Consider the following 26126-nt stretch of genomic DNA (forward strand, 5'->3'; position numbering starts at 1 on the left):
GACACTCAACACTTGAAACAATACCTGAATGAATTAACAGTATGGTTCACAAACTAGCGAACGAAGATAGACCTAACGAAAAGTGTACAGACAAATTTTACCTTACGTACAAATATATGTCCTGCAGTGAGTATAAATGGAATCCCATTGCCTAACACTGACCTTGAGGGTCATCTTTGTTAAATGTTATTTTATTAAACGATTTTTAATTTGGGATCGACACCGAAATAGTGCAATTGTTTACGTATTTAGCAACACGACTACACCTTTGATTAAAGGATATTGTTTTATTATTCCCCGGAATGAAAGAATTTTAAGATTCAAAACGTTTTTAGTTCATTCATTCAAAATTTCTTTACGTTTCTTTCCACCTTACCAATACGACGACCACGGTTTTTTCCTATCCTTCATCATTTCTTCATCTTTGAAAAAAGTAATTAAAAAGCAATTGCACCACTAAAAAGGATATTGAATGGAGTACGTTTTCTGAAATTTGCTAGTCTCTAGGTTTGGAAATAGTAGTGTCGAATCACCGTAAGTTTTTCAACATTGACAAAAGAAATGAAAAAGTTAGTGTCACGAGCGGGATTCGAACCCACGACCTTCGGCTAAATACGCCGCTTCTCTACCACTTTAGTTATCGTAGAGCAGCGGCGTATTTAGCCGAAGATCGTGGGTTCGAATCCCGCTCGTGACACTAACTTTTTCATTTCAACCAATACTTTACATAAAGATTAATTAATCGAAAGAAGTAATTTGGTCAATCGGACCACGAAATATAATGGATTTAAACAAAAATTATTTTTCAAACTTCAGGCTACTAAAATCCTTATTTCACCAACGTTTACGAGTTTAGTATTGATGACCTTATTCGAAATTTATCGTAGTTTTCATTGGTATCAACGGATTTGTCCAAAACCATTTAGTTTTGGAGATATAATTGTTTATTTGAAGCATGGTCGTGAAATCTTAAAGAATCAGAAAAAGTGGAATAACTCCGATACCGTTGAGATTCGGACCATAGTTAGTTAAGATTTTTTGGTTCCATTTTGAATGTAGAATCTACCGGTCAAGTTTGTAACACAAGTAGGCGAACACCCTTCACAACATATTTTCTTAATGCAATATTTTTTATTTAGTAGTAAATATCAAATAAACGTTATAAAAAATTAATTTCTCTACATGTAGACGTACTCGCTACTAATTAAATTTAGTCATCATTTTAATTTTATCGGTAAAAAATACAATTGGCATAATAATATGGAAATATTATAATATAAAAGTACAGATCTCAAAAAACATTTAGGTTTTTTAATAGATCTGTATTAATATTTTGTAGATGGCATTGGGCTAAACAGATTTTTAAATAGTGGTTCTTCTTTTTGTTAAATGAAAACTCATATGGTATATTTACATACATATGTTATAACGTGTTTTATTTTAATACGAAATTTGGTTGCACAATCTTACACTGTTACATATGTGACGAGAGTTAAACCAATCATGAACCACTGAGTGCGAGTGCGGTGAGAAAAAGGACTAGGAGCGGCGCCATTTTTCAAAGTTTGAATAACACTAATATCCAGTTTGTAAAAGATGGCAAATCTGAGAATATTTCCGCAATCGGGCGCTTCTTCGCCGACACCAAAAAATTTATTTCCGCACATCAGAGGATTGCCGGCATCGCCTTTGCACACGCCACCGTTACTGTTATCCGGTACTCCGAGGCAGACTGCGCCAATCTTTTCAATTTTGAAGGAGCAAAACCCATGGCTGCACAGTCTGTCCTGACAGTCCTTCATCGATAAAAACTGCATCGCTCTTTTGTTCAAAGCCGGAGGAAATATTGTTGGATCCCCCGATTTGACGTCGTACTTCTTGGCCCCCCATCCGTAGGTGTAGCAATAATCTGTTACGCTCCCTTGCGAAAATTTGACGTTTTCGTAATACTTTTTGAAAGCCTTTTCGTATTCGGCTTGAGTTGTGGGGATCCCAGACGCATATTCGGGTCCGCCGGCTGATGGAAAAGGCAACGACAACTCGAAATACCCGATGCCAAATTTCCATATGCCGGCGTCTTCATCCATTCTGCACCGATAATCTCTCCAGAACGATTTCACATCTCTGATACGTGTCTTGTCTTTAGTATTCCACTGCTTATCTCCGGCCATGACGACGAAATCAGTGCCTTGAGGTAAATCCGCATCTGTCGGCAAACCGAATATGGCGCAACTACAAGCAGTGACCCCGTGCTTCATTGTTATAAGAGTCACCCCGCAAAAGTGCGTCCGGTCTAATTTTCTTTGCAAGCTACCGACCATCATCGCTTCGTTTGGAAACGTCTCTATCCCTCCCGTTAGTCTTTTCCGTCTTATCAAAGGTCTCATCGATGTAGAAGACAAGTTCATGTTCCCCAGCCTGCTGTACCTGTCAGTCTGCTCGTGGACGGCCATACCTAAAACCCCATACAAAAATAAATGTCCACATAGTATAAAAAATACCATTTTAGCAAATTTAGAAATACAAGCTATAATAATCATCTGTGTATCTTTCAAAAATACATCAAACAAAATTTACTTATCACATATCTTTTGTTAAAATTTTATTGGTAATTGCAAAACAATAAAATAAAAACGATACAGAAATTCTTCACTCAATTTAATAATCTTTTTTCAAAGTTTTATATGTTAAGATCTGCTTTAATTAAAGTTTGTATCATGTATGTAGCGATATATGGCTTTGTTATGGGTTAGCTGCCCAATACAATTTTGAGATAGTGACCGAGGGACTTAGCAAAACAGGTTAATACACACACACACACACACACACACACACACACACACACACACACNGATATATATATATACCAAAAAAAAAACCGAATATGAATTTTTGGGAAAACCAAATATTAGTTTTTCACACAAAATTTATGCTTCAGAGTTTGTTTTTGAAAATCACAACAATGGTGATAACGTCGAAACAGTAATCACACCTAGAACCCTACAAACTACATGTAATGGCGCAAACGTCACCTCTGCAAATAAATTGGAACCGGAGATTTAAAAAAAAATTAAAAAATAAATAAAACGTTTGTGTAGCTTTTGTTTATTTCGTCCTTATTTTTCTCCCTTGTAATGCCAAATAAACGTAAATATTGTTGACATAGGCTGAAAGAGGAACAATCCAGTTTTCCAACGGTGGTCATAATTTTGAATTTGAATAAAATCCAGAGAAGTTTTGTCTTTTTAAATAGAGCACCGGATATTTCATGCATTTGGAAACGATATACAGATAAATTTATTATAGCTTTTACTCCTAAATTTAATTTTTTAAAAATATTATTGAGTACATTTACTATTGAATGGGATTTTATGGATGATTACCCAAGAGTAAAATGCGTTGAAAGCCGACTGACGAAGCCGCACCGATGAGACCTTTTATAAGAAGGAAAAAACTAAAAGGAGGTGTAGACGGGATGGTCGGTAGCTTGCAAAGAAAATCGGACCATAAGCATTTTTGCGGGGAGACTCTTATAACATTGAAGCACTGGGTCTCTGCTTGCAGTTGAGTCAGCCCCAAGGCACTAGATTGTCATGGCCGATGACAAAAATTGAGAATAAAATATGAGGCGTTCCCGATTGCGGAAATGTTTACAAATTTTTTACAAACTGGATATTAACGTTGTCCAAAAGTTGATAAAGAAGAGCACTGCTTTTTATCCTTTTTCCCACAGCACATGCACCCAGTGAATCATGATTATGTTAACACTCGTCTGTTATGTAAAATTTTGAGATTGGGGGAATATTTTATTGATGGAGAAATTTATTATTAATGGAATAATTTGTTCATATGTTTTATTTTTAGACAGACAAAATAAGGATAGAACTTGATAGAAAAATCATTTGGTGAGATGTTGAACAAAATAGCATTTATGTTACCCTGATCTATTAGGAATACGTCCCCTTGATCTTTGCGTCTACATAAAAAAAAATAATAATAATAATGCAAAGTACTTATTACCACCAGCAATAGCATCATAAGACAAATAGGCAGCACTCATATGATTAGCTATGACAATAGGATAGCACAGAACGGCAACAAATTAGGCAAAACTAATCGAAATTTATATTTTCAAGAAAAATCATGACAAAAACCCATTAAAATGAATTATCTGAAAAAGATTGAAGCTGAACCTGCCTCAATAAAAAATGTAAACTTTTTCTGTTCTTACAACCAGTTTTCCTTTATTTACTTTTGAAATTCTTATAATTAAAAATATATATTTACTACTGTGTACACCTGATAGTTGCTAAGTAGGTGTTAACTTACCAAGTCTATAATATTAGATGATATGATAAAAGCATGGTGTTATTATATTTTTGTTCTTAATTATGGTCGACAATGCATGAGCAATTATGATGTTATTGTTCAAGACATCCCAAAAATAGGGATGCATTTAAAAAAATATACAGGTGAATTTTCTTCTGTCAGGTGATAATTTACTTCCAAATTTGTTTAAATGGATTTTATAATACATCATATATTTTTATTAATCATGTTGATTTGATTTTGCACTTCATTGAGGCAGACCCATCCTTAAAAAGAATTTCCTTAACTTTTCCTAGAGCTGGATTACCCCTGTTAATAAAATCATTAGTTGCTTTATTAAATTTAACGTTAAAATTGTAAGGAACTCTTAGGTAAACATAATTTTTCACATATTTACATTTCTATTGTCCATAATAAACGTTTTATAACTTTTCTGCATTTAGAGGATGGATTCCTGACGGGAATGTAATGAAAACCTGGTGGGTCGAGTGTTAACTGGCAGTACTTGCCAAGTCTGCTAGATGCCTCTAGGGACGATTTTTAAACTCCGTTCAATTAAAACTATTTTGTGGTTCATACCATAGTTACATATTTAAGGATATAAAAAAAAAAATCTAAGTACGATTTTATTATATTTTTGACTTTGATTTCAGTCCATAATACTGAGCGATTGTTGCACGGTTGTACTGCCAGTTTGAAGGCAATGTTTTCGAAAAGGATAAGCAGATGATTTTACTTCTTTCACATGATTGTTTACTTCTAAAGTTTATAAAATGAATTTTTTTATATTTAGCGTATTATTTATTATAAAATGTGTTTTAGGAATGAACATCAACGAGCAGAACGAGACGTACGGCATGGTGGGGAAAGTGAACTTGTCTTCTAAATCAATTAGACCTTTGATAAGAAGGAAACGACTAACAGGAGGTATAGACGCGATGGTAAATGAAGGAACGCTAGTCGGTAGCTTGCAAAGAAAAGCAGACCGCAAGCATTTCTGCGGGGTGACTCTTGTAACGTTGAAGCACGGGGTCACTGCTTGCAGTTGCGTTATCTTTGGCTTGCCGAACGATGCGGATTTACAACAAGGCACTGAATACGTTGTCATGGCTGGTGACAAAAAATGGGAAACGCAGGACCAAAAACGTCTTAGAGATGTGCAGTCTTTCTGGAAGGATAGTCGGTGTGATATGGATCCAGATATCGGCATATGGCAGTTCGGCATGGGATATTTCGAGTTGTCGATGGCTTTTCCAGCAGCCGGCGGACCCGACTATGCCGCTGGAATGCCCACATCTCAGGACGAATATGAAACATTATTCAAGAAGTTCTCCGAAAACATTGAATATGCGCAAGGGAGCGTAACGAAGTATTGCTACACCTACGGTTGGGGAGCCAAGAAGTACGACGTCAAATTGGGAGATCCAACACTATTTCCTCCTTCTTTGAACAAAAGAGCGGTGCAGTTTATATCGATGAAAGATTGTCAGGACAGACTGTGCAACAATGGGTTTTGCTCTTTCAAAGTTGAAAAGTCGGGTGGATTTTGCCTCGGAGTGCCAGATAATAGTAATGGCGGTCTTTGCAAGGGCGACGCCGGCAATCCTTTGATATGCGAGAAGAAATTCTATGGCGTTGGGGAAGAAGCGCCCGACTGCGGAAGTATTCTGAAATTTTCCATTTTTTACAAACTTGATATTGACATGATTCAAAGTTTGAAAAAGAAAGGTAGCACTGCTTCTAATCTTTTTACTCGCCGTACACGCACTCAGTGGCTCATGATTACTTTAACTCTAATCAGTTTTGTTATTGTGTAAAATTGTGTAATTGAGAAATTTGTATGAAAATAAAAATTATATCAACATATGTACTGATTTTCACTGGGCCATCTATGCAAAAAAGTACATATGCATAAAATATGAATTGAAAATAATTTTGTATGGCACGTGTAGGGAAGAAAATCTCACAAATCGTTTTGATTTAATCAAATGAAGGGTGTGACTAGTATGTGCACCGTATTTTAGTAAGTTGTTTCTTATCATTCGGTCTTCTTTTTCTTGCACGTTTGGGCTTCTCGTCATCTTCAGCCCTGGGTCTATAAAAAAATCTCGCATTATACGGCAACTTTTTGTTTGTTTTTTCCTGCAAGTCCGTTTTTAGAGAAGGAAATAAATGAAAAAATTGATCACAAAATAACGCACTTGTGTATTTTAGATAAATTATTTACCATGGTTCCACATATTTCTACAGTCGAATTAACTGTTCCATAACAGATTTGTGAACATTGAGAGAAGCTTGGATAAAATAATTGGACAACGATGGAAAATATTTTGAGAGGATTTTGTAGGCAAGCTTTTTTAAATTTGTAATTTGGTCTTCAATGTGTCTCGTGGAGTGATGAACTCGTAATCTGATCGTTATTGAAAATTTTGTTTGCTACATTCTCTGGTTTGGGAAGATGGCTCTATAGTTTGATCAAAGAAGTAACATAGTTTGTGAGATTTCTTCTTGAGGTCCGTGGGATGAAGGATATGCCGTTTTTTCATAAGCTGAGATCTGGATCCATATAACACCTACTATCCTTCCAGAAAGACTGCACATCTCTAAGACTTTTTTTGCCTTGCGATTCCCATTTTTGTCACCGGCCATGACAACGTTGTCACTGCCTTGTTGTAAATCCGCATCGTTCGGCAAGCCAAAGATAACGCAACTGCAAGCAGTGACCCCGTGCTTCAACGTTACAAGAGTCACCCCGCAGAAATCCTTGCGGTCTGCTTTTCTTCGCTTCATTACCCATCGCATCTATACTCTTGTTAGTATTTACCTTCTTATCAAAGGTCTAATTGATTTAGAAGACAAGTTCACGTTACCCAGCATTGTGTACGTCCCGTTCTGCTCGTTGATGTTCATTCCTAAAACACTTTTATAATAAATAGTACCTAAGTATAAAAAATCCATTTTATAAATTATGCAAGTAAATAATCATATAAAAGAAGTAAAACCTTCTAAAGTTTTCTTTTCGAAAACATTGCCTTCAACGGTGCCAGTACCGTGTAAAAGAACAAGATGTTTGCTGAGTATTATAGACTAAAATCAAGGTCAAAAATATAATAAAATCGTACTTACATATTTTTTTATTTCCTTAAATATGTAACTATGGTATGAACCTCAAAATAGTTTTAATTGAATAGAGTTTAAAAAATCGTCCCAAGAGGCATCTAGCAGACTTAGAAAGTACTGCGAGTTAACACTCCACCCACTAGGTTTTCATTGTATTCCCCTCAGGAATCCATCCCCTCAGGAATCCATCCCCTAAATGCAGAAAAGTTATAAAACGTTTATTATGGACAAGAGAAATGTAAATATATGAAAAATTATGTTTACTTAGGAGTACCTTTCAATTTCAATGGAAAAATCAGCTAATCATTTGATTAAAAATGGTAATAAAACCATAGGAAAAATTAAGGAAATTCTCATTATGGATGTGTCTATCTCTATGAAGTGCAAAATAATAATTAAAAAATCGAAGAAATACAAATCTCTTTTTCCCCATTTCTAGCTGTTGTTTGATCGTCTGTCGGAAGAGTTTTCGCATTTCATACCAAAACAACAAGGGTAGGTAAAAAATAGGACGAAATCGACCATAAAGATACGAGATTTCCTCTTACGGGGTATAGTTTTATCAAAGATGGCGTTTTATACAAATTGATAGTTTATGAGATTTCGTCTTGAGGTCTATGGGGTGATGGACTTAAAAATACGTTGCACAGACCATAGTGATAGGAAACGTTCAAGCTACAGGTTTCACCTCAAGAAGAAACCTCACAAGTTTCACCTGTTGACGTTTACATGCTCATCAGAAATCACCCACGTTTTGAGCTTTATAACTTTTCCGACGGATTTTAATTTCTACAATCTGCCTTTAATAGTAACGTTCTTTGACATTTTGACCTGGATTTTGTTCCACTTTGTTTAAGAAGTCCCTCATCCATCGAAGGTTGGACCAACGACAAATAGTTCTTTCATTAGAACTACACAAAATACCTGATTTTTATTCCTTTGCAATAAGTATATTATTGGGAATCAATAGGACACCCTTTAATTGTATTTAAAGTGTTATAATAAGTAAAACGAATGAGAAAAAATCTATGAATGAGTAAAATAATAATTATGTTCGGAATACAATGTCTAAAAAGTGGACGACCGGTTAGTGTGTCATGGATTTGGACCAAACTTTTTGTGGTAATTCTACATTCCAAAATATCGTACACGTATCCGCCACTTCTTGAGAATACGTCCTGGTTTCACCAAAAAATTTAAAAGTTGAAATTATACGTTGTTTTAAATTTGGCCGTTCTACTTACTGAAATCAACAATATAAATATATCATTTTACAACATTTTTTGTGTATATATTACAATAAAAATATAGTAAAAGCTATCAAAGTTTATGTAAAATCAAAAAATTTCTAAATACCAAATATTTTTAAAAGTAAACGAGGTCTTTTATTCCGTGAAACTAATTCGATATTACGTTTTAGCACCTCTAGAGACTCATTAATATAAATTTTTGTTTGAATTGAAAATTACCCATTATTTGGCCTTTAAAAATTTTCAAATTTTAAAGTAGTAATTATCGGAACATCTGATAGAAACGGCTATAATTCAAAAACAGCTAAAAGGATTTTAACGTCAAACATATCATTGACAGAAGAGGAGCAGCTTTTTAATGACGAATGTACCACAAAAATATATATAAGATTTCGATTTTGATTTTTATAATTTATTTTTAGGGGCCTCTACAGATTTCAAATTAGTTTTACAAAAATATATGACCTAGTTTACATGAAAAATATTTGGATATAGTCACATAGTTGATTTGAGCAAGTAGAACTGCGAAATAAAAATATTTAAAAAACCCGGATAATTTCAACTTTTAAATTTTTTGGTGAAACCAGGACATATTCACAAGAAGTGGCGGATACGTGTTCGATATTTTACAATGTAGAATCACAAAAAAAAGTGTGGTCAAAATCCGTGGCACACCAACCTGATCCTCCCCTGCAAGTCCTGCAATCCGACCGCGCAATGTGAGTCATTTCATGTCCAATCAGTTTTTCGCCGAAATGGAACAAATTCACCGAGAATTAGGTGACATCGTCCGACAAAGAACAATCTTCCTATTATCGGCATAGTCGTAGTTAGTCATAGCCAGCTAGAGATAGCTCTCGTGAAGGGATCAGTGATGTTGCTGTCGTGGTAGGGGTATCCACGGAGCGGACCAAACAACACTCAGTCATCAGTGCTCTGAAGGAACTCGAAAAGAGTGGTTCGTGTCCTGTGATCCCGGAATTGTTTACATGGATATAAAACTACGGGTATGTCACGAAATTCAATAAATAAATCCAAAAATATTATATCGTTTAACAATACTGACTGGGACTTCTTCATACCTCTTTTGATCAAATATTGTCAAATTTTTAAACAAATTCTTTTATTCAAAAGTGTTTATTTGAAATTTGTTCCTTGGACAATTTCACGGTTTTTGTGTGTAAATAAAATATTTTAGAATGCTTTTAATTTATTCCTTCAGTGGTAATTTAGTGTTATTTACTGGCAAAATGGAATATTTATGTAGTCAGTTTACAATTGGGCACATGGAGACCAATGTTTTTTTATTTCTTAATTGGGTTTTAGTACATTTTGACAAATTCGTTCGCCGTTTTAGATGTAATGTTTAAAAAAAAATCTAAATTGCATTACATTGAGATATGCCTTTTATATATACCATCAAAACATTGACTTCAGATTTTAGAAAATTCGCCCCCCATAATATATTTAAAAAATATTACGTTATGTATTTTCGTAATAAAACAGCTTAATACCATTTTTATTGGCAAAGTTGTTTTTTTTATCTCAATAAAATATGACAACGATAAACTAAAAACAGTTGTCAATATAAAAAATTAAGTAACATTTACTCCCATATTGAGTTGGCTCGTTTTACCGGTTGTTTATAATTTTATGGTTAGTCATATAAAGCATATAAAAGTGAGAAGTGGCAAAATATAAAATAAAAATAATTTAACAAATAAAATAGTACTTATAACGCTTTCGGAACTGACACTAAACAAAAATTATTTTATAACTACAGTACATACAATGCTCAAAACCTAGTCCTTTTTGTTACTCGAAAAGCTAGTCAAAAAAGAAAATAACGGATGTTGTTGTTTATCATTATTTTATTGCTGCTGTTATTTACGTATTATCAAATATGATAGATAAGAAAGGTTTGGTTACTGATTTTCAGAAATGCTGGCTACATAGATTAGTTTTGCGTTGTAAATTTATTACATAAACTATTACACTTTGTGTGTGAGAGAGAGAAAAAGAGAGAGAATGGAAGAGAGTCGGAGACTGAGAGAACTCATAAAAGAAATTTTTCTTCACTTTTCTATCTTTAGTACATTGAATTATTTTAAAGCGAGACAAATAGATAGAGAGATGGACAGACAGACAGAGAAAGAGAGAGAGAGAGATAGAGAGAGAGAGAGATAGAGAGAGAGATAGAGAGAGAGAGATAGAGAGAGAGAGAGATAGAGAGAGATAGAGATAGATAGATAGATAGATAGATCGAGAGTTAGAGAGAGAGAGAGAGAGAGAGAGAGAGAGAGTGAATGGAAGAGGGTGGGAGACTGAGAGAACTCATAAAAGAAATTTTTCTTCACTTTTCTATCTTTAATGTTTAGTACATTTAATTATTTTAAAGCGAGACAAATAGGTAGAGAGATGGACAGACAGACAGAGAAAGAGAGAGTGGAAAAGATAGATAAATAGATCGAGAGTTAGAGAGAGAGAGAGAGAGAGAGAGAGAACAATAGAAATATATATTTTTTTATTTATTATGTAATTTATGTATAAAACTCTAGCTATTTTTGAAGCTAACTTACTCAGCTAGTAGCCTAATTCGTTCTGTTGTAATTGTTGTTTAATTTTAAGTTGAGATGGTTTTATCGTCTACATTCATTTATTATATAATTAGTATTGTGATTTTCTCTAAAATGTTCTGTTATGCCAATTCTCTTACCAATTATTTTACGCGGTGATATAATTTCGAAGCTGTCCTGATTGGTCTAAGAGTCGTTGAATAGTTGTGAGAAGTTTGATCAATTCACAAAGTAAGAATAGGTTGGCCAGGGCGATCACTGACTTGATAAAGTAGACTAGAAAGAATATAACCACCATACCAACAGTTGATTTTTTATACCTTCGAAATTGTGGTTGTTTTAATTCATAGTAGCTACCATTATTTTAATTATATAGACAATAATTTGTTGGATTCGCGACGAGCGGTTAAGAATTAGAAAACCATAAGATTTGAATTAACACCAATATGACACCACAAGAATAACACCACACTTTATGCCTTGAAGAGGTCCCGAATAAAGGTCGAAACGTCGGCAAAAAAAGAAAAAGATGTTCTTCTAAACTACTTCATTCTTGACCGTTTCTCACGAATCCGATATATTATTAAATAACCGGTTACTAAAAAAAACACATATATAGACCATATTAGTCCAATAAAGTTAAATTTTTGGAATTCGTTGGTACTTTTAGATAGAATCTATAGAGCTGGTTCTTATATTTAACAACTTCAAATGTGTTTAATAGTTAGAAACTTAATTTATGTAAAGCTATTTCAAAAACACTCGGACATTTTCGTTTGAAATTGTACGACGATAGATCATTAAGCGACACGCTGATCGTGCAGAAATTGTCGTTGCGGGTCACCCGCGAAGTTTCTAGCTTTCCAAATGGGGCGGAAACTTGCAGAGCAGAGTTGGATTTTTATTGCTGACAGTTCGCCAAGGTGATAAAAGTTCAAGGAGTCGTTGGGATTAATTTTAAAAGTAGGCGTTCTTTACCTCGAAGCCGGTTGGGCTGGCGATGTTATCGTTGGTGATATCTTTGCCGACCCCGAAGAACAACCAATAATCAATTGACGTTCCTTTGTCGAACTCGATTCCATTTAATGCTTTGTTAACCTACAGAGAAAATATGGAATGATCATTTTTGAATGCTTTAATAAATTCATAAAAATGAAATTACCTGCATAGTGCATGAAAGATTGTGTAAGATGTTTAATTATGATTCAATTAATGAGATAATGGCAGGGATTAAAAATATATCCGGGCTAGTGAGTTACCTATTAATTAGGTTGAGAGATACCGGCTCTGTGAAGGTGGCGACTGATTCAACTTGACCTACTGCTTTCTTCAGCTGAAGGAACTGGCAAAACCGTATTTTTAGTGCACGTAATTGAATTAGTTAGCCTGTGGTCTAATTAAATGGACTAGGTCCGCCTTTTTTCGATGTATTTAGAGGCATTTTTCATTGTACCATTTGTGCAATGAAAAACCCTACAATGGTATCTACCGAGTGAAGGAATACGAGGAATGACCAGATGACTTATGGTAAAGAAAAGGCATAGCAAAAGAATTCTTGGGATAGATATATCCGCAGTTAATTTGGTGACATATTTTTCCAATTGAAAGTTTGATGTATACAAGAGTGTCTAATGAAATAAGTGAGGTTGATTATTGGGCAAATCGAAGGGATGATGACAGTTAGGTTGGTATGGTACTTTCCGGTCCACCTAATCTCACGGTGAATAATGGATGTCCTCGGACTAAGTAAAGATGAAAAATGGTTCAGCAAGTATTTGAGAATGTAAAGTTTTCTCGTCATTTTCACCGTTCTCTTGGTATCCTGGAAAGAGTGAAAATGGTGATCAGATTTAATTTTCTAAGCACAAAAACGTATAATTTATAAATGTAATCAATTGAAGGGATGGTTAGATATTTTGTTAGGCTACTGTGGTCTTTCTGTGTAACCTAGCGTCACTATTAATTTGGTAGCAAAATAGTTTTTCAGCGGCCTGTCTTCTGGGCAAAACCAATTTTGGATGTCCTCGGACTGAGTAAAGATGGAAGAGAGTCTATGGAGTACTGCTCGGTGGCTTCAAAATGAACATACCATCATAGCTTTTTATTTATTGAAGTAATGAAATATTTAAAAATGTAAAGTGTTCTTGTCACTCTATTTTCACTGTCCACTTGGTGCCCTCGAAAGAATAAAAATGGTGATCAGATTTGATATACTAAGCACAAAAACATATGATTTATAAATTTAATGAATTGAAGGGAAGGCGAGATAATTAGTTAGGTTAGTGTGATACTTCTGGGTTACCGTGTCACTATAAATTTGATAGCAAAATAGTTTTTCAGCGATCTCTCTTCTGGGCAAAAACGATATTGGATCTCCTCGGATTGAGTAAAGATGGAGAGGAGTATATCACTGCTCGGTGCCTTCAAAATGAACGTACATAGCTTTTCATTTATTGAAGGAATGAAGTACATATTTGAAAATGTAAAGTATTTTGTCCGTCTATTTTCGCTGTTCACTTGGTAGCAGATGGTTTCCTATTGAAACCAGTCGTCTATTACAAGGTAACCATTAAAAGGGAATAGTGACAGACAGTTTCCAATTCAAAATTTTGAAGGCTGAACTCTGCAAGAGCAAGGTTGAAGCTATCTGATTAGATGAACGAACCTTCGTTCTATTCAAGGGTACATACTAAAAGACTGAATATGCAAACTGATCAGAGATGATGAATTTCTGCTTTGTGCAAAAAAAGCATAATTATTCAACTTCATTGAGAAAATGATATATGATAATTTTAGTTAGACTGGTACTTTTTGGTCCACCTATAATTTGGTGGCAAATAGTTTCGTCAATAACTTCTGCTCCAGTGTATTTCAATAATGGTCTCCTCAGACTGAGTAAATATGAAGAAGATGTCATGAGAATTAACCATCATAGTCTTCTTAACTGAAGCCATGACGAAATATTTTGGAAAGTGTAAGTGTTCCGGTCCATATATTCTCGCTGCTCCATTGGTAGTTGATGGTTTCCTTTTGAACCTGTCGTCTATTCTAGGGTATGCTCGAAAATAGTGAAAATGGTAATCAGGCTTGATGAACAATGCAGAAAAATATTTATTTGTATTCATCTTCATTGAGCAAATTAAAGGGAAGTTGGGATAAGTAGTTAGACTGGTGTGGTTCTTTCTGGTCCATCTAGTCTCACCGCTAATTTGATAGCATATGGGGTACTGTACAACCTTTATTATATTAAAGGGTATCCACTAAGAGACTTATCAGACAGTAAACTTCATTGCGCAAATTGAAGATATAAAGACACACTTGGTGTCAGATGTTTGAACTTAATAACGATTGTCCTGATCATCGATAATTTCCATCAATAATATTTACTTGCTTTTCAAATACCGTACATTTCGAGGAATAAAGGATTCTCCATACTTGGGGAGAAACGTCTTTCCATGTTCTCACTCCTCACCGGATAAATAACAGCAGAACTTTCAAGTCTTGTCGCCCGTTAAAGAAAGGTCGAAAGGCTTGTATTTGCTAAAAATTCGGTCGTCTCATATGATAAATGCTCTTGCTGCACCCACGCCCGGCCAATTAGCCGGTCCAGCTCCCGATTCGGGGATTCGTGAAAACAATGGAGAGGTGGGTCAAGGAGAACTCGCATTTCACGGCGGAATTCTTGCAAACGGCGATTCTACGTGACGGAAAGTATCTCCGTTCGAGGAGTTCCGTTCCGCCTCCGCCGGCGGCTTGACCCCGGGTGAAAGTCCGAGTCGAAACAAAGCCGGAAATTTTCATTCAACAGGTACTTAACGTCGAAAGTAATCTGTACAGCTGTTTACGTCTGGAAGTATTTTGTAACCGTAAATCTCCCGGTCCTTTTACAGATGGACCATTCGTGCCCTGTTAAAGTAAGAAGACACGATAGTTGGAACATTTTTTTTCGTCAATGAACAGCCGTCCACGGAATTCCAGCAGGGTTTAATCGATCAATCCCTCATCAATCTTGCAGATGTTGACTGTCACTATCGTTTCGCCAGCAAGGTCGGACCGGTAATTAATCTTCAAACACTTCTCTTTCCGCATTGTCCTTTGGTACTTTGCCGTCCCCTTTCTTCATGGTCGGGATTTTGACCCGTTCCGTAAAATTTCTACTGGCCCGTGCATCATGCAGACGACTCAGGGCGTGGTGCGGGACGAAACCGGTTCCGTGCCGTCACCGCGCACCGTCCGTTTTGTGATTGCCGGACAAGCGTGACATAACGTTAAGGACTTTATTAAACTGTAACAGAAGGAGGGGGTGATCCGTTAAACTTCCACCCTACCATCCCGGAGGGTTATATAATAATTATTCGTCGGGAGAGACGTAAAAAATACCCATTTATATCCTCCCTATTGTCTGTGTTAGATGATGTCTTTCAAGAGGAACTTCATAAAATTTCTCAATTACTTCGATGCACAACGTGAAACAAAATCACCTCAGCCAAATTGACTTCAGTTCGAATTAACATATTAGAAAATTTTCAATTATCTTCTTCACGTCTTGGTCTGACCCAAGGGGGCAAAAGGCCGATGGAAACAAGTTGACGCTTTTCTCTGATAAATCAACGTCCGATTTGTCAGCCGTGGCATTTACAATGGGCGCCCAGGATCCACCCACGGCAGGAGAATTTCATCACCGCCTGTAGAAAATAAGCGTTTCAAAATAATGTCTCATAAAGAAAGTTGCCGCGTTTCCTTCTTCCCTAGGGTCTTTCATCAGAGGGCAATTAGAAAGACCTTCAAAAACTTCAGCCTTTATTGAGTAACATACAATTTGGTATAAAGACTGATAATCTTTGCATTTACAATTCTATCTTATAATCCCTGTCTACTGGCTAGTATGTTATTAATTTAAAAAAATTCAAATTATCCAAAAGGACAACAATCTACTGTTAAAGTTTTGGTGAAAATCAAGCGAAACAGTCGAATTCTCCAGGACCAATATCAGCCGTATGCTACGAACAGGATTATGCGAATAAAAGGTCCGTCGACCTCATCATAAGCAGATGCAAGCTTGGCATAAAACGTTCCGCTAACGATTCCCGTCCACAAAACCAGACGAAAAAATAAGCAGAAACGTGAGATTCCTCGATAGACTTTAAAAAAAGAACCCTTTTTGATTTATTCATTCTTTTTCTGGCGTATATATCTTAATTTTAAGTCGGATAAAGTTGTTAAAAGCATTTTTTCCTGTTTCCTACAGTAGCAAGCGCATAAAGTTTAAAAGTGCTGTGAGCTAAATTTAAATTTGCCTAATTTGTCCTATTTGAATCCCTTTTGCAATCTTTCTAATCTGTGTTTGACGGTTTGTGTTCCTGACTTTCAATTTTTAAATTATCCAGTTTCAAAAGGAGTTCAAATATTCTGTCGAAATTCCCTCCGCCTAATTCGGATGGGCAGATTGTCCGCCTACATTTTCTTAGGGGGCGAGGTCGGAATTTTATAATTTTAAATGGGAATGGATGAACGAGGATTAAGCGGACTTTTTTTTAATTCTCATTAAAAGCCTGTATGGTCTTAAGATCTGCAATCCTGTGAAAAAAAAGACGTCCTCCTCTGCAAGACCGAATTTCCTTCGTAAATAGCACGTGGGTATTCAGACGGTTGGGTTTTTCTTTTTGTTTGTTCTTTCCTCTTCCCGATGGTTATAAGCGTGCTTTTAAAAAGGATCAGAAAATTCAAGAAACGGGATAAAGATCGTGATGATTGTACGCAATTGCGCCGTGGGAACTGCGGAAAACCTTGTCTCGTAGTTTTCTTAATTCGAAACAATGATAAACATACATAAACTTGATTGAAAACGTAAATACATTCTATTGTTTACGTAAAACGTGTAAAACGGATTCAGGATTTGTTTTTGAACTTTTGATTTACACGAAACACTGAAAAGAATCATTGATCATTGAGAGAAAGATAGTCATCAGTTAAATATGCTAGTTGTCGGGAGATTTTCGGAACTATTAGCCCTCGATGGAAGCACTTATTTTAAGGTTAGGTTTCTGTTGACTTAAAAATTAAGAAAACCATGATAAGCACATATACTGATACTTGTGCAAAGGTGGGAGATGATAACTAACAAATTAAAGTGCTTCTGTGGCAAGGGTAATGCAAGGTTTCTACGAAGAAACTTCATAAAAGCGAAGAATGCTCCTATGAATATAGGAATGCTTCAGTTGAGGTTAATTGTTTAACTTATCAGTTGTAGCAGTGATCCAATGACCAAAACCTTTAAATCCGTCCACATGTTCTCTCAGTTAAAAGTCCTCAGTTATAAAACTATAACATAAGAAATATTTACAGAACAAAAAAACTTTTAGGACTTTAACATTTTTTAAATACATCTTTATCATTCGAAAACAATAGTGAGTTACAGAATCTAAGCATAAATTTGCCCTGAGGAAAGCGAAATATTATATACACCGAAAGCTTGGCAAATTTATAAAAGTTTTGTTCATTGGATCACATCCACTTCAATAATTAACAACTGTTGGTCGGTCACTATATCCTTATCGATTATCAACGTTGCTTTTTCATTAAGTAGTCGGCCAGGGATGGTGAGTGGTGGTAAAAACGTATTCATAGCGAGAGTGGTAAATTGAAGTTAAGCCTTTATTATTATTATTTTTTTTTTGACATTCACTATTATAAAAGAATCCTGAAGATACATCTGAGAGAGCCGAAATATTTGCAAACATAATCTTTTACAAGCGGTCTACTTGGATGCCTCCGAAATGAAAAAATGTCAAAAATGAAAACAACACGGCCGACAAAAACAACAGAAACAAAAATTGTTTCCAAGAATATTGCTTCAGTAAAGAAAACAATCTTCATTTTAGATATTCTGACGAGACCAAACAAGGTTAAATGTTTCTGAGCAGACATGAGAGAAAGAGAGTGAAGAAAGTTAAAGCATATACACTAAACCATTAAGAAAGCTTCAACCGAAAGTAATCACTACACCTCAGATAGCTTTGTTTAGCGAAGAATCTTCAATAATAAAGCTGACAGTGGGAGAAAAGCGAAGAATCCTTCAACGCACTGTAAAATGATAAGTTCTTCAGATGTGAAGATTTTATGTAAGCGGGATTCAGTAAAACAAACTGCTCTGAAGAATGCTTGAATTGTAACATTGGTCAGGTAGGGTTAGATTTGGGTTGGGAGGGTTAGGCTAAGTTAGAGCTAGGAGAAGGAACGGATTAACTCTTAGGACGAGTTAGGTTAGATGGAATTATTGTTAGGAACGGGCTAGGTTACGTAGAATTTGTATTAGTATCAGTTTTAGTTAAAATTAGGGTTAGGAACCGATAGGATCAGGTTAGGTAGATTTAGGATTAGATTAGGGACGAGTCAGATCAGGTCATGCTTGGAAGTGTTAGAGTCAAGTAGGGTTAGCGTTACAGTTACGGACGTGTTAGTTTAGGGATGGGCTAGGGTAGAAGTTAGTGCTATATTAAAGTAGGGCTATGTTAGGTAGAATTAAGGTTACTGTTACGTAAAGTTAGGGCTGGATACCATGCTGGTATCTATGATTCAATGTTTTTCCTTGAAGCAAGGAAAATATCGATTGCAAACCTGAGTTCTTATGGATTTTTTTAAAACCACCCTTAAACCTAATCTTTTCTTATGCACTACAAACACTCGCAAATTGAGAGTGCTTCATATGTGGCGGTTCAAAGTAAGTAATGCTTCAGTCATAGTAAATACAGTTTTGGCCAAAATTAAAAAATATTCCATCGAAAACATCATTACGGTGTTATAATGAGTGCAGCTTCTCCTAGTCTGCTGCCAAACGCGTTTAGGCCATTGTGCCATCTTTATTGACCAGGGAGTCCGGGCGGACTAAGATTTTTCGGAGACATTCAAAGTACAATATACAACAAATGAGTTGTTAGCAGGGTCAAGGTAAAACGTAGAGCTTCAGCTGAACAATGAAACAAAATAATGCTTACAAGATTTGTCTGAAGAATGTTTTGGCAGACGTATTGAAAAGTATAGCATACACTGTCGATAAACTCTAATAGTGAGATCTATGAAAAAGGAAAATGAACTGTAAAGCGGAGAATTCTTCAACCAAATATGTAAACTTCGATCCCTATATATTTTAATTATTAAGGGAGAAAAGGTAATTTGAAGAATTATTTAGAAAATATCTTTAAAGGGATGAGTTCTTCAATGAATAAGAAGTGAAGATTTTTTTAAAGGAAAACATTGTATAGTGCTTCCGACTGGAAGAATTCTTCAGATGAGGTATTTAAATCGAACATAGTTCTAAGAACTGAGTGCTGCAATCCAGAGTTATACTACGTACGATAGGTAATAAAGAGAGGTCAACAGCCCTAGACATATGCATATAAAAACTATTTGCTTAAGTCCCTCATTTGTGAAATATTAGACGAGCTAATTTTACCGTTTTCGTTTTCTATATCCCCATTGTCGCCGTTATCCCGAACCCACCTGTCGGCCCCTCGGACCATGAAGTCGTTTCCTGTTCTATTTCAACCCCTTTTCCGGTCTTTATTTCATATCCATCCGCTTCGGGGTGAGCCACTCCCACAGAGCTTCCTCCTTATCTCAGATGAAGTCGAGCCGGACGCGAGGCATTTCTCACGTTCCCGTGTGGTTGTAGACAAAATCTAGGCCGACGGCCCTATTTTAGAAATTTTTATGAGGAAGAAGGTGGGATTAGGATAACCAACTATAAAAAATGAGAATGCAATTGGAAAATCTTGTAGGTTTTTGTTGTCATTGTACTTTTATTTATCAACGAAATTTTACCTATCGAAGAAAATTAAAGTAACAAAAAATTGCGAGAAATAAACAATAGATGCTAGGGCTTAATTCTGTATGCAACGGGCGATAATTTAAAAAAAAATCCTCGTGAGCAATTTTTCAAAATATTCAAAATGAAGACCGTCTATGATTTGACATGCCAAAAAATTAAAAAACAGGCTCCATTCTTTATTCAGTTCTTTATTGATAACAATTTAATTTTCAATACTCTGAATAGTCGTGTAATAACAATGTTTCAGCGGTCAATAAGATTAATGCCCTTGGTAAAATTACAGGCTCCCCGGATAAATAGCCTTCGTCCCGCCTTTAATTGGCCGTACATCAACCTGGATACGGGCCGGGGTATTAAATCTATGCCGAAAATTTTTACGCGTTCCTGCGGGACCGGTCCGAAATGGGACGGCGGAACTGGGACTCGCGATATCCCGGATGCGGGAGGCCGCGACGGTATCCGTGAACGGATGGGACGGATTCCTGTTTGGCAACCGGGACGGCGGTGATGTCTCTGACCCGACTCCTACGGATATGTATGAAATTTGACAATTTTTGCTTCCGAACTACCGGAGGTAGGGTAGCTTTGTTTTCATACAGGAGGTCGGAACAATTTTTTGCCTACAAAATGAAATTTCTACTCCCATTTTGCTTTTCAAGACTTTCTGAACAATTTTAGTATATTGCTTCATTTTTCTGTTTTTGGTGGCTTTAGCCGGAGAAGCCATCGCCATGTATCAATTTATTTATTCCACTCCTTAACTAGTTTAACTAAATTAATTCTCATACATTGTGACCAATCTTTTTAAAGAATTGTACTACATGACAGTATACGCTCAACTTACCTGATTCCAAAATTGACTTATACTGAGTGGAAGCTTCCAAAATTTCATTATAGATTCAATCATCGTTTTCCTTTCTCCAGCATATTTGACGTACTCCATTATTAGGTATTCGCACGATTCCATCATCGCACATTAGTCACATAGGTCTGTCCTCCCTCTATTAATTTTATGTATTACATAGTTTGCTCATAATCCACATATAACTCTAACCGTATGTTTTGTCACTTCTTCCGCCTTGAACATGTCCCAAAACTAGGTTGTATTCTTTTATAAAATCTAACTTTGTCATTGCATTCATATTGGTTTTGCCAATTTTCACAGTATTTCTCTTTTCGCAAGCCATATAATTCTGTGAAATGGAGTTTGAATTTCGATCCTTTGCCGTTTATTGTAGCATCTTTAGCTAACTTATCTACTTTTTCAATTTGGTGACCTGTATGAGCATTTACCCAAGTTACAACTAATTTTTTAATCTTTTCTTTTACTATAGTCAATTTTTTTTCTATTATTTCATTTATCAGAAGGTTATCCGATGCGTTTATGTTTCCATTTTTGAGTTTTAGCAGTGAACTTATTTGTAATTAATTATAAGGAATTTCTTGTCCGTAAAAGAACTTACATAAATAAGGGCATTTATGGCGTACAGATCGGCTGAATAAATACTAATATCATTGGGCAATTAAATATTCATATTTATTGGTCGGGTCATAGAATGCGCAGCCAGCCCCCGATTCCATTTTTGAACCATCCGTGTAAACACAGTGGTAATTCGGCCATTTTTCAGTAATATCACTTCTTATCATGCTGTTCACTGTATTAGGATCCAAGCTTTTGAGGTTAGTAAAACGGTTATTATCTACATGTAAAATGAGGGTATCATAGCGTCATGGTCAATATATCAGAACGATTTGTACGTATATATTCACTATTAACGTTTAGATAGCTATTTATGAGTAATAGGCTGCGTTTATTTAACAAATATTTATATTGCTCCATTGACCTTCTTTAATGTATACTCCAAAATCGAAATTTACACTCGTATATTGTATTTTAGACCTTGAACAGATTTTTTACGTCAGTTTGCCTGTGGTCAATTCCTTGTAACCGGCAAAACTCGGAAACCATAAGACCAATTTTTATGAATGTGCGGGTTTGTGTCCAGATCCTTTATCAATTTAATCGCATGCGCAAACGTACAATCGCGTACACAGCTATATCTCTGAAATCATTTGTCGGATGCAATTTTCAGGGATGCGGGTTCCATTCTCGATGATCCCCTATGAATTTTATAACAAACGGATTAAAATATGCGCATACTAATGTATAAAACAGAAGGAAGCTATATTACCCACCCACTTGGCAGACGTTTTTTGCTCATCCACTCCGGCTCTTGAACGGGACAGACAAACCGTAACAAATACGACCGCCTATGTAAATAACCCCAATTTATTTATTTTTTGTATGAATATTTTGAAGGACGCATCACAACTAAAACGTACAAACTATACTTGATAGAACGCGAAAAAGCAGGCTGGCCAGGGTGAGGGAAACGAAAGGGTGCGAGAGCAAGAGGAAGAAGGGAGAGAGAGTGTTGTAAGTGGGAAAGAGTATGAGAGACCGAGAGGGAGGGAAATAAAATTAGCTTAGGACAGGAATATAATGAAAGAGTGAGAGACAGAAAAATGGAAAGATAAATAAAGCGTTGAAGCCAGCTATAGGTGGCTCGGTAGATTAGAGAGATATATAGAGAGATAGACAGGTAGATAACGAAAGAGTAAGTGTTGTAGTAAAAGAGTAGAAACAACGATAAACAAAGAAATATAGTTAGATCGACATGTAGATAAGAAAAGAGTCTGAGTTAAAATGAGAGAGCGGAAAAAGAAGAAAGGTAAAAAAAATGATGAGAAGAAAAAAAGATTTAATGGTAGATTAGAGAGATACGTATAGAATTAAATAGTTAAATAGATAGATAAACAGAGAAATAGAGATAGACGTATAGATAGATTGATAGATAGGTGGAGAGATAGATAGAGAGATAGACAGGTAGATAATGAAAGAGTAAGTGTTTGAGTAAAAGAGTAGAAACAACGATAAACAAAGAAGTATAGTTAGATCGACATGTAGATAAGAAAAGTATCTGAGTTAAAATGAGAGAGCAGAAAAAGAGGAAAGGTAAAACAAAATACGTGATGAGAATAATAAAAGATTTAATGGTAGATTAGAGAGATAAATAGTTAAATAGATAGATAGACAGGGAAATGGAGATAGACTGATAGATAGATTGATAGATAGATTGATAGATAGGTGGAGAGATAGATAGAGAGTTAGACAGGTATATAACGAAACAGTAATGTTATACGAAAAGAGTAGAAAAAAGGAACGTTAAACCGTTAAACAAAGAAATATATGTAGCTAAGGAAAGAATAAGAGTTAAAATGAGGAAAGGTAAACAAATAAATGTTGAAAAGAAAAGAGAGAAAAGATGATAATGAGAGGGAAGGAAAGATTATATGAAAAGAAGAGAGAGAGAGAGAGAGAGAGAGAGAGAGAGAGAGAGAGAGAGAGAGAGAGAGGGGGGAAAGCGAGTGAATGGGAGAGATGGAGATGGTTAGAGATGATAGATAAATTAATAGATACATAGATAGATAAATATGTAAGAGAGACTCTAAGAGACCTGGGTATGCGTGGATTATAAGTTTCAAGCAATATAATTTCTATTTTTCCATGGATTTACCGACAGCAATTTAGTAAATGTCATACTGCTTTTTTGCTGTGAAATTTCAGAGACATTTCATTCAAACTTTACTTAAAACTTATATTTAACTTATTACTGTCTGATAAAACTGCGCCGTCTGGGTTCTATCTGAGAAAAAAGCCTTGGGAAATTGATTCATCAGTTAATTACTAGATTAACTCATTGGGAGTAGGATATATTTTCTGATTAAAACTACTTCCCCCTATTCCGCCGAATATTTCGGTCTTGGGCAAGTCTTCAGTAATAAAAATTATGATATTGGTGAGATGTCGACTGTTCTCGAAAGAAGCGTGTTTTCGTTTGGTTTCTAGATGGTTTTTCTTAGACGATACTTCACAACGATTTTTTTTTATTGTGTGAAACTAATGCCTCTATGGAGCTATTCCCAGGATGTTTCCCATCGCCTGTGTCAAGGTTCACATGGCGTCCGTCGTTGAATGCCGGAAATGACTAACTCGCAGCGACCAATTACCCGGTGGTCTGAAAGATTCTCCAGGAGAATTCCGCCAATTCCAGTGAGACGGAATGGCGGTAAATTTGGCCGCAGGTCTCAAAAATTCCAATCCGATTATTTACAGGAAATAATTTGACCCTTTTTTTCCCCAAAGACAATACCCCTGCCTAGAAGGATTTTATTTTATTTTCCCAGAAATAATTAAAGATTTTAAGTTAAATTATATAATATTTTATAAAGTTTAACAATGTTTATAATGTTGAAATTTGACCCCTTAAAAAGTAAAAGGGTTTTGATTTTAACTGTCATGAAAAGCTTCTGAAATGTCTGGCTATAGGACTAGCAGGTTAATCAGGAAGTGCATAATTGGCATAGAAAAAAATTGGATCATTCTGTCAATCTGGCTTTACATGTCCAAAGCGAGGAAATTAAATGTTATTAGACTTTAAATATTTGATAAGCACGGACCAATAGTTGATTAATGGCTTTAAAAGAAGTCCTTGTATTTGAACACATAATTAAACACTTAGAGAAATATTAATCCTGTTTTGATTTTTATTAATTTTTAATTTATTCGATTAGATTTTTAACCAAATCCTTTAAAGTGACAAATTGTGTTTATTTATTTGACTTCCTAGTGTGGGCTGGTCGAAGCCTTGGGACGGATTTAGGCTTATCGTCTTAGATTCCCTTCAAAGAGCTTCACTAAATCATACCTTTCGATTAGGTCATGAATGGGCACTGCGAGTCGTGATTTGTGTATTGTTTGACGTCCATATATTTCTGGCTTTTTAATTGAAGATAATTAGGGGCAGATTATGCTTGTTTACAAATTAAGCACGTCATTTCTTCTGTTTTGGTAGCTGGCGGTGCCCTGTCAACGCGAATTTTCCTTGAATCTTTCATTTATGTTTACTAAGTTTCGTCTAGGATCTTTGCTCATTGGTTTCCATTGCCTTTATTTGATGAGTTTTTATGATGTATCGTTAGTTTAGCGTAAAAAATAATATGGTCTAAACATGCTTTTAATCTTTTACTTTCTGTTCTTGCCAATTTGTCATTCTTGGAGGATTTCTACGATCCATACATTGATAGGATCTATACATTATTACTGCTTGGGTTGCAGGTAATTCCAAATTCACAGTTATCTCGGATATCATGGGATTTTTCCTCTTCATGTGTGTGTTGTTGTTCTTGTTGTTGAAGATCAGGTAACCTCAAGCCAAGAAATAAACTCGACTCATGTCTTAAAAGTTTAACTGGTGTACCCAATTGAAAAGAAACCACTGAGTTCCTTCCATCAGGCATTTGAAGCATTCAAACCCTTCATCAAGACATGAAACTGCGATTACTGATTTAAAAGGTTAACAAATATATTATTACGAAAATTGTCGCCAACTTCGAATTTGAAGTATGTTTAAAGGAAACGGATATAAATAAACATATACACATACACATATTGTACTTGCTGACCCACTGAATATATAGGAAGGAGAAAGAAAGAAAGAGAAAGAGAGAGAGATAGTGAGAGAGAGAGAGAGAGAAATAGAGAGAAAGAGAGAGAGAGAGAGAATGCGGTTTTAGTTAGTGGCAGAATTAAAAAAATTGAGAGAGATAGTGCGAGTGAGAAGTACAAATATTGAAAAAGGTTTAACAGACGGTTAGATAAAGAAAGACTCAAAGTTAAAGTGAAAGAGCAGAAAAAAAGGAAATATTAAAAAATAAATATAATCAGAGATAAAAAACATATAAACAGATAGATATAGAAAATAAATATAAATAGATAAATATGGAGAATTGATATAGTGAGGGATAAATAGACAGATAGAAAGAGATAGATAGATAAATAGACAGATACATAGAGATAAAGATAGATAGATAAAGAGTGAGAGAGAGAAAGAGGGAGATATATATAAATTTATAGACAGAGAGAAATAGAGATAGATAAATAAATAAATTAAATACGTAGAT

General features: G+C 35.4%; 3 protein-coding genes across 7 annotated transcripts in view; 2 read left to right on the plus strand and 1 right to left on the minus strand.

The window, feature by feature from the left end:
* Positions 1-7288, plus strand: part of LOC106664853 (testisin-like) — a 73018-nt gene extending 65730 nt beyond the window's left edge. The window contains exons 1-3 of one of the 2 annotated variants that reach the window (XM_014390883.2): positions 4559-4700; positions 4773-4947; positions 5152-7287. In XM_014390883.2, coding sequence (XP_014246369.1) covers positions 5154-6146 — 993 coding nt within the window. In that variant the 5' untranslated portion in view covers positions 4559-4700; positions 4773-4947; positions 5152-5153 and the 3' untranslated portion in view covers positions 6147-7287. Of the gene's footprint in view, positions 1-4558; positions 4701-4772; positions 4948-5151 lie in introns of those variants that run through there. The other variant, XM_014390882.2, reaches the window with a different exon arrangement.
* Positions 1408-21402, minus strand: LOC106664852 (thrombin-like enzyme halystase). Of its 4 annotated transcripts, XM_024228019.1 has the most exons (4): positions 20947-21402; positions 12438-13097; positions 12254-12373; positions 1408-2455 (listed from the first exon to the last, which is right to left on the minus strand). In XM_024228019.1, exon 4 carries the CDS (start codon positions 2451-2453, stop codon positions 1467-1469), a length of 987 nt encoding a protein of 328 aa, XP_024083787.1. In that variant the 5' UTR covers positions 2454-2455; positions 12254-12373; positions 12438-13097; positions 20947-21402; the 3' UTR covers positions 1408-1466. The 4 variants fall into 4 exon arrangements, with proteins under 4 accessions (XP_024083787.1, XP_014246366.1, XP_014246367.1 ...); XM_014390880.2 differs by lacking the exon at positions 20947-21402 and having other exon boundaries at positions 12438-13101; XM_014390881.1 differs by lacking the exons at positions 12254-12373; positions 12438-13097; positions 20947-21402 and adding an exon at positions 4330-4347.
* The window catches only part of LOC106664851, a 106098-nt gene continuing 89305 nt past the window's right edge, over positions 9334-26126 (plus strand). The window contains exon 1 of the mRNA XM_014390877.2: positions 9334-9706. The gene's annotated coding sequence lies outside the window, so the exon portion shown is untranslated. The remainder of the gene's footprint in view (positions 9707-26126) is intronic.

The sequence above is a fragment of the Cimex lectularius genome, unplaced genomic scaffold, assembly GCF_000648675.2.
Source record: "Cimex lectularius strain Harlan isolate CLEC.00 unplaced genomic scaffold, Clec_2.1 scaffold208, whole genome shotgun sequence".
Classification (NCBI taxonomy): Eukaryota; Metazoa; Arthropoda; class Insecta; order Hemiptera; family Cimicidae; genus Cimex; species Cimex lectularius.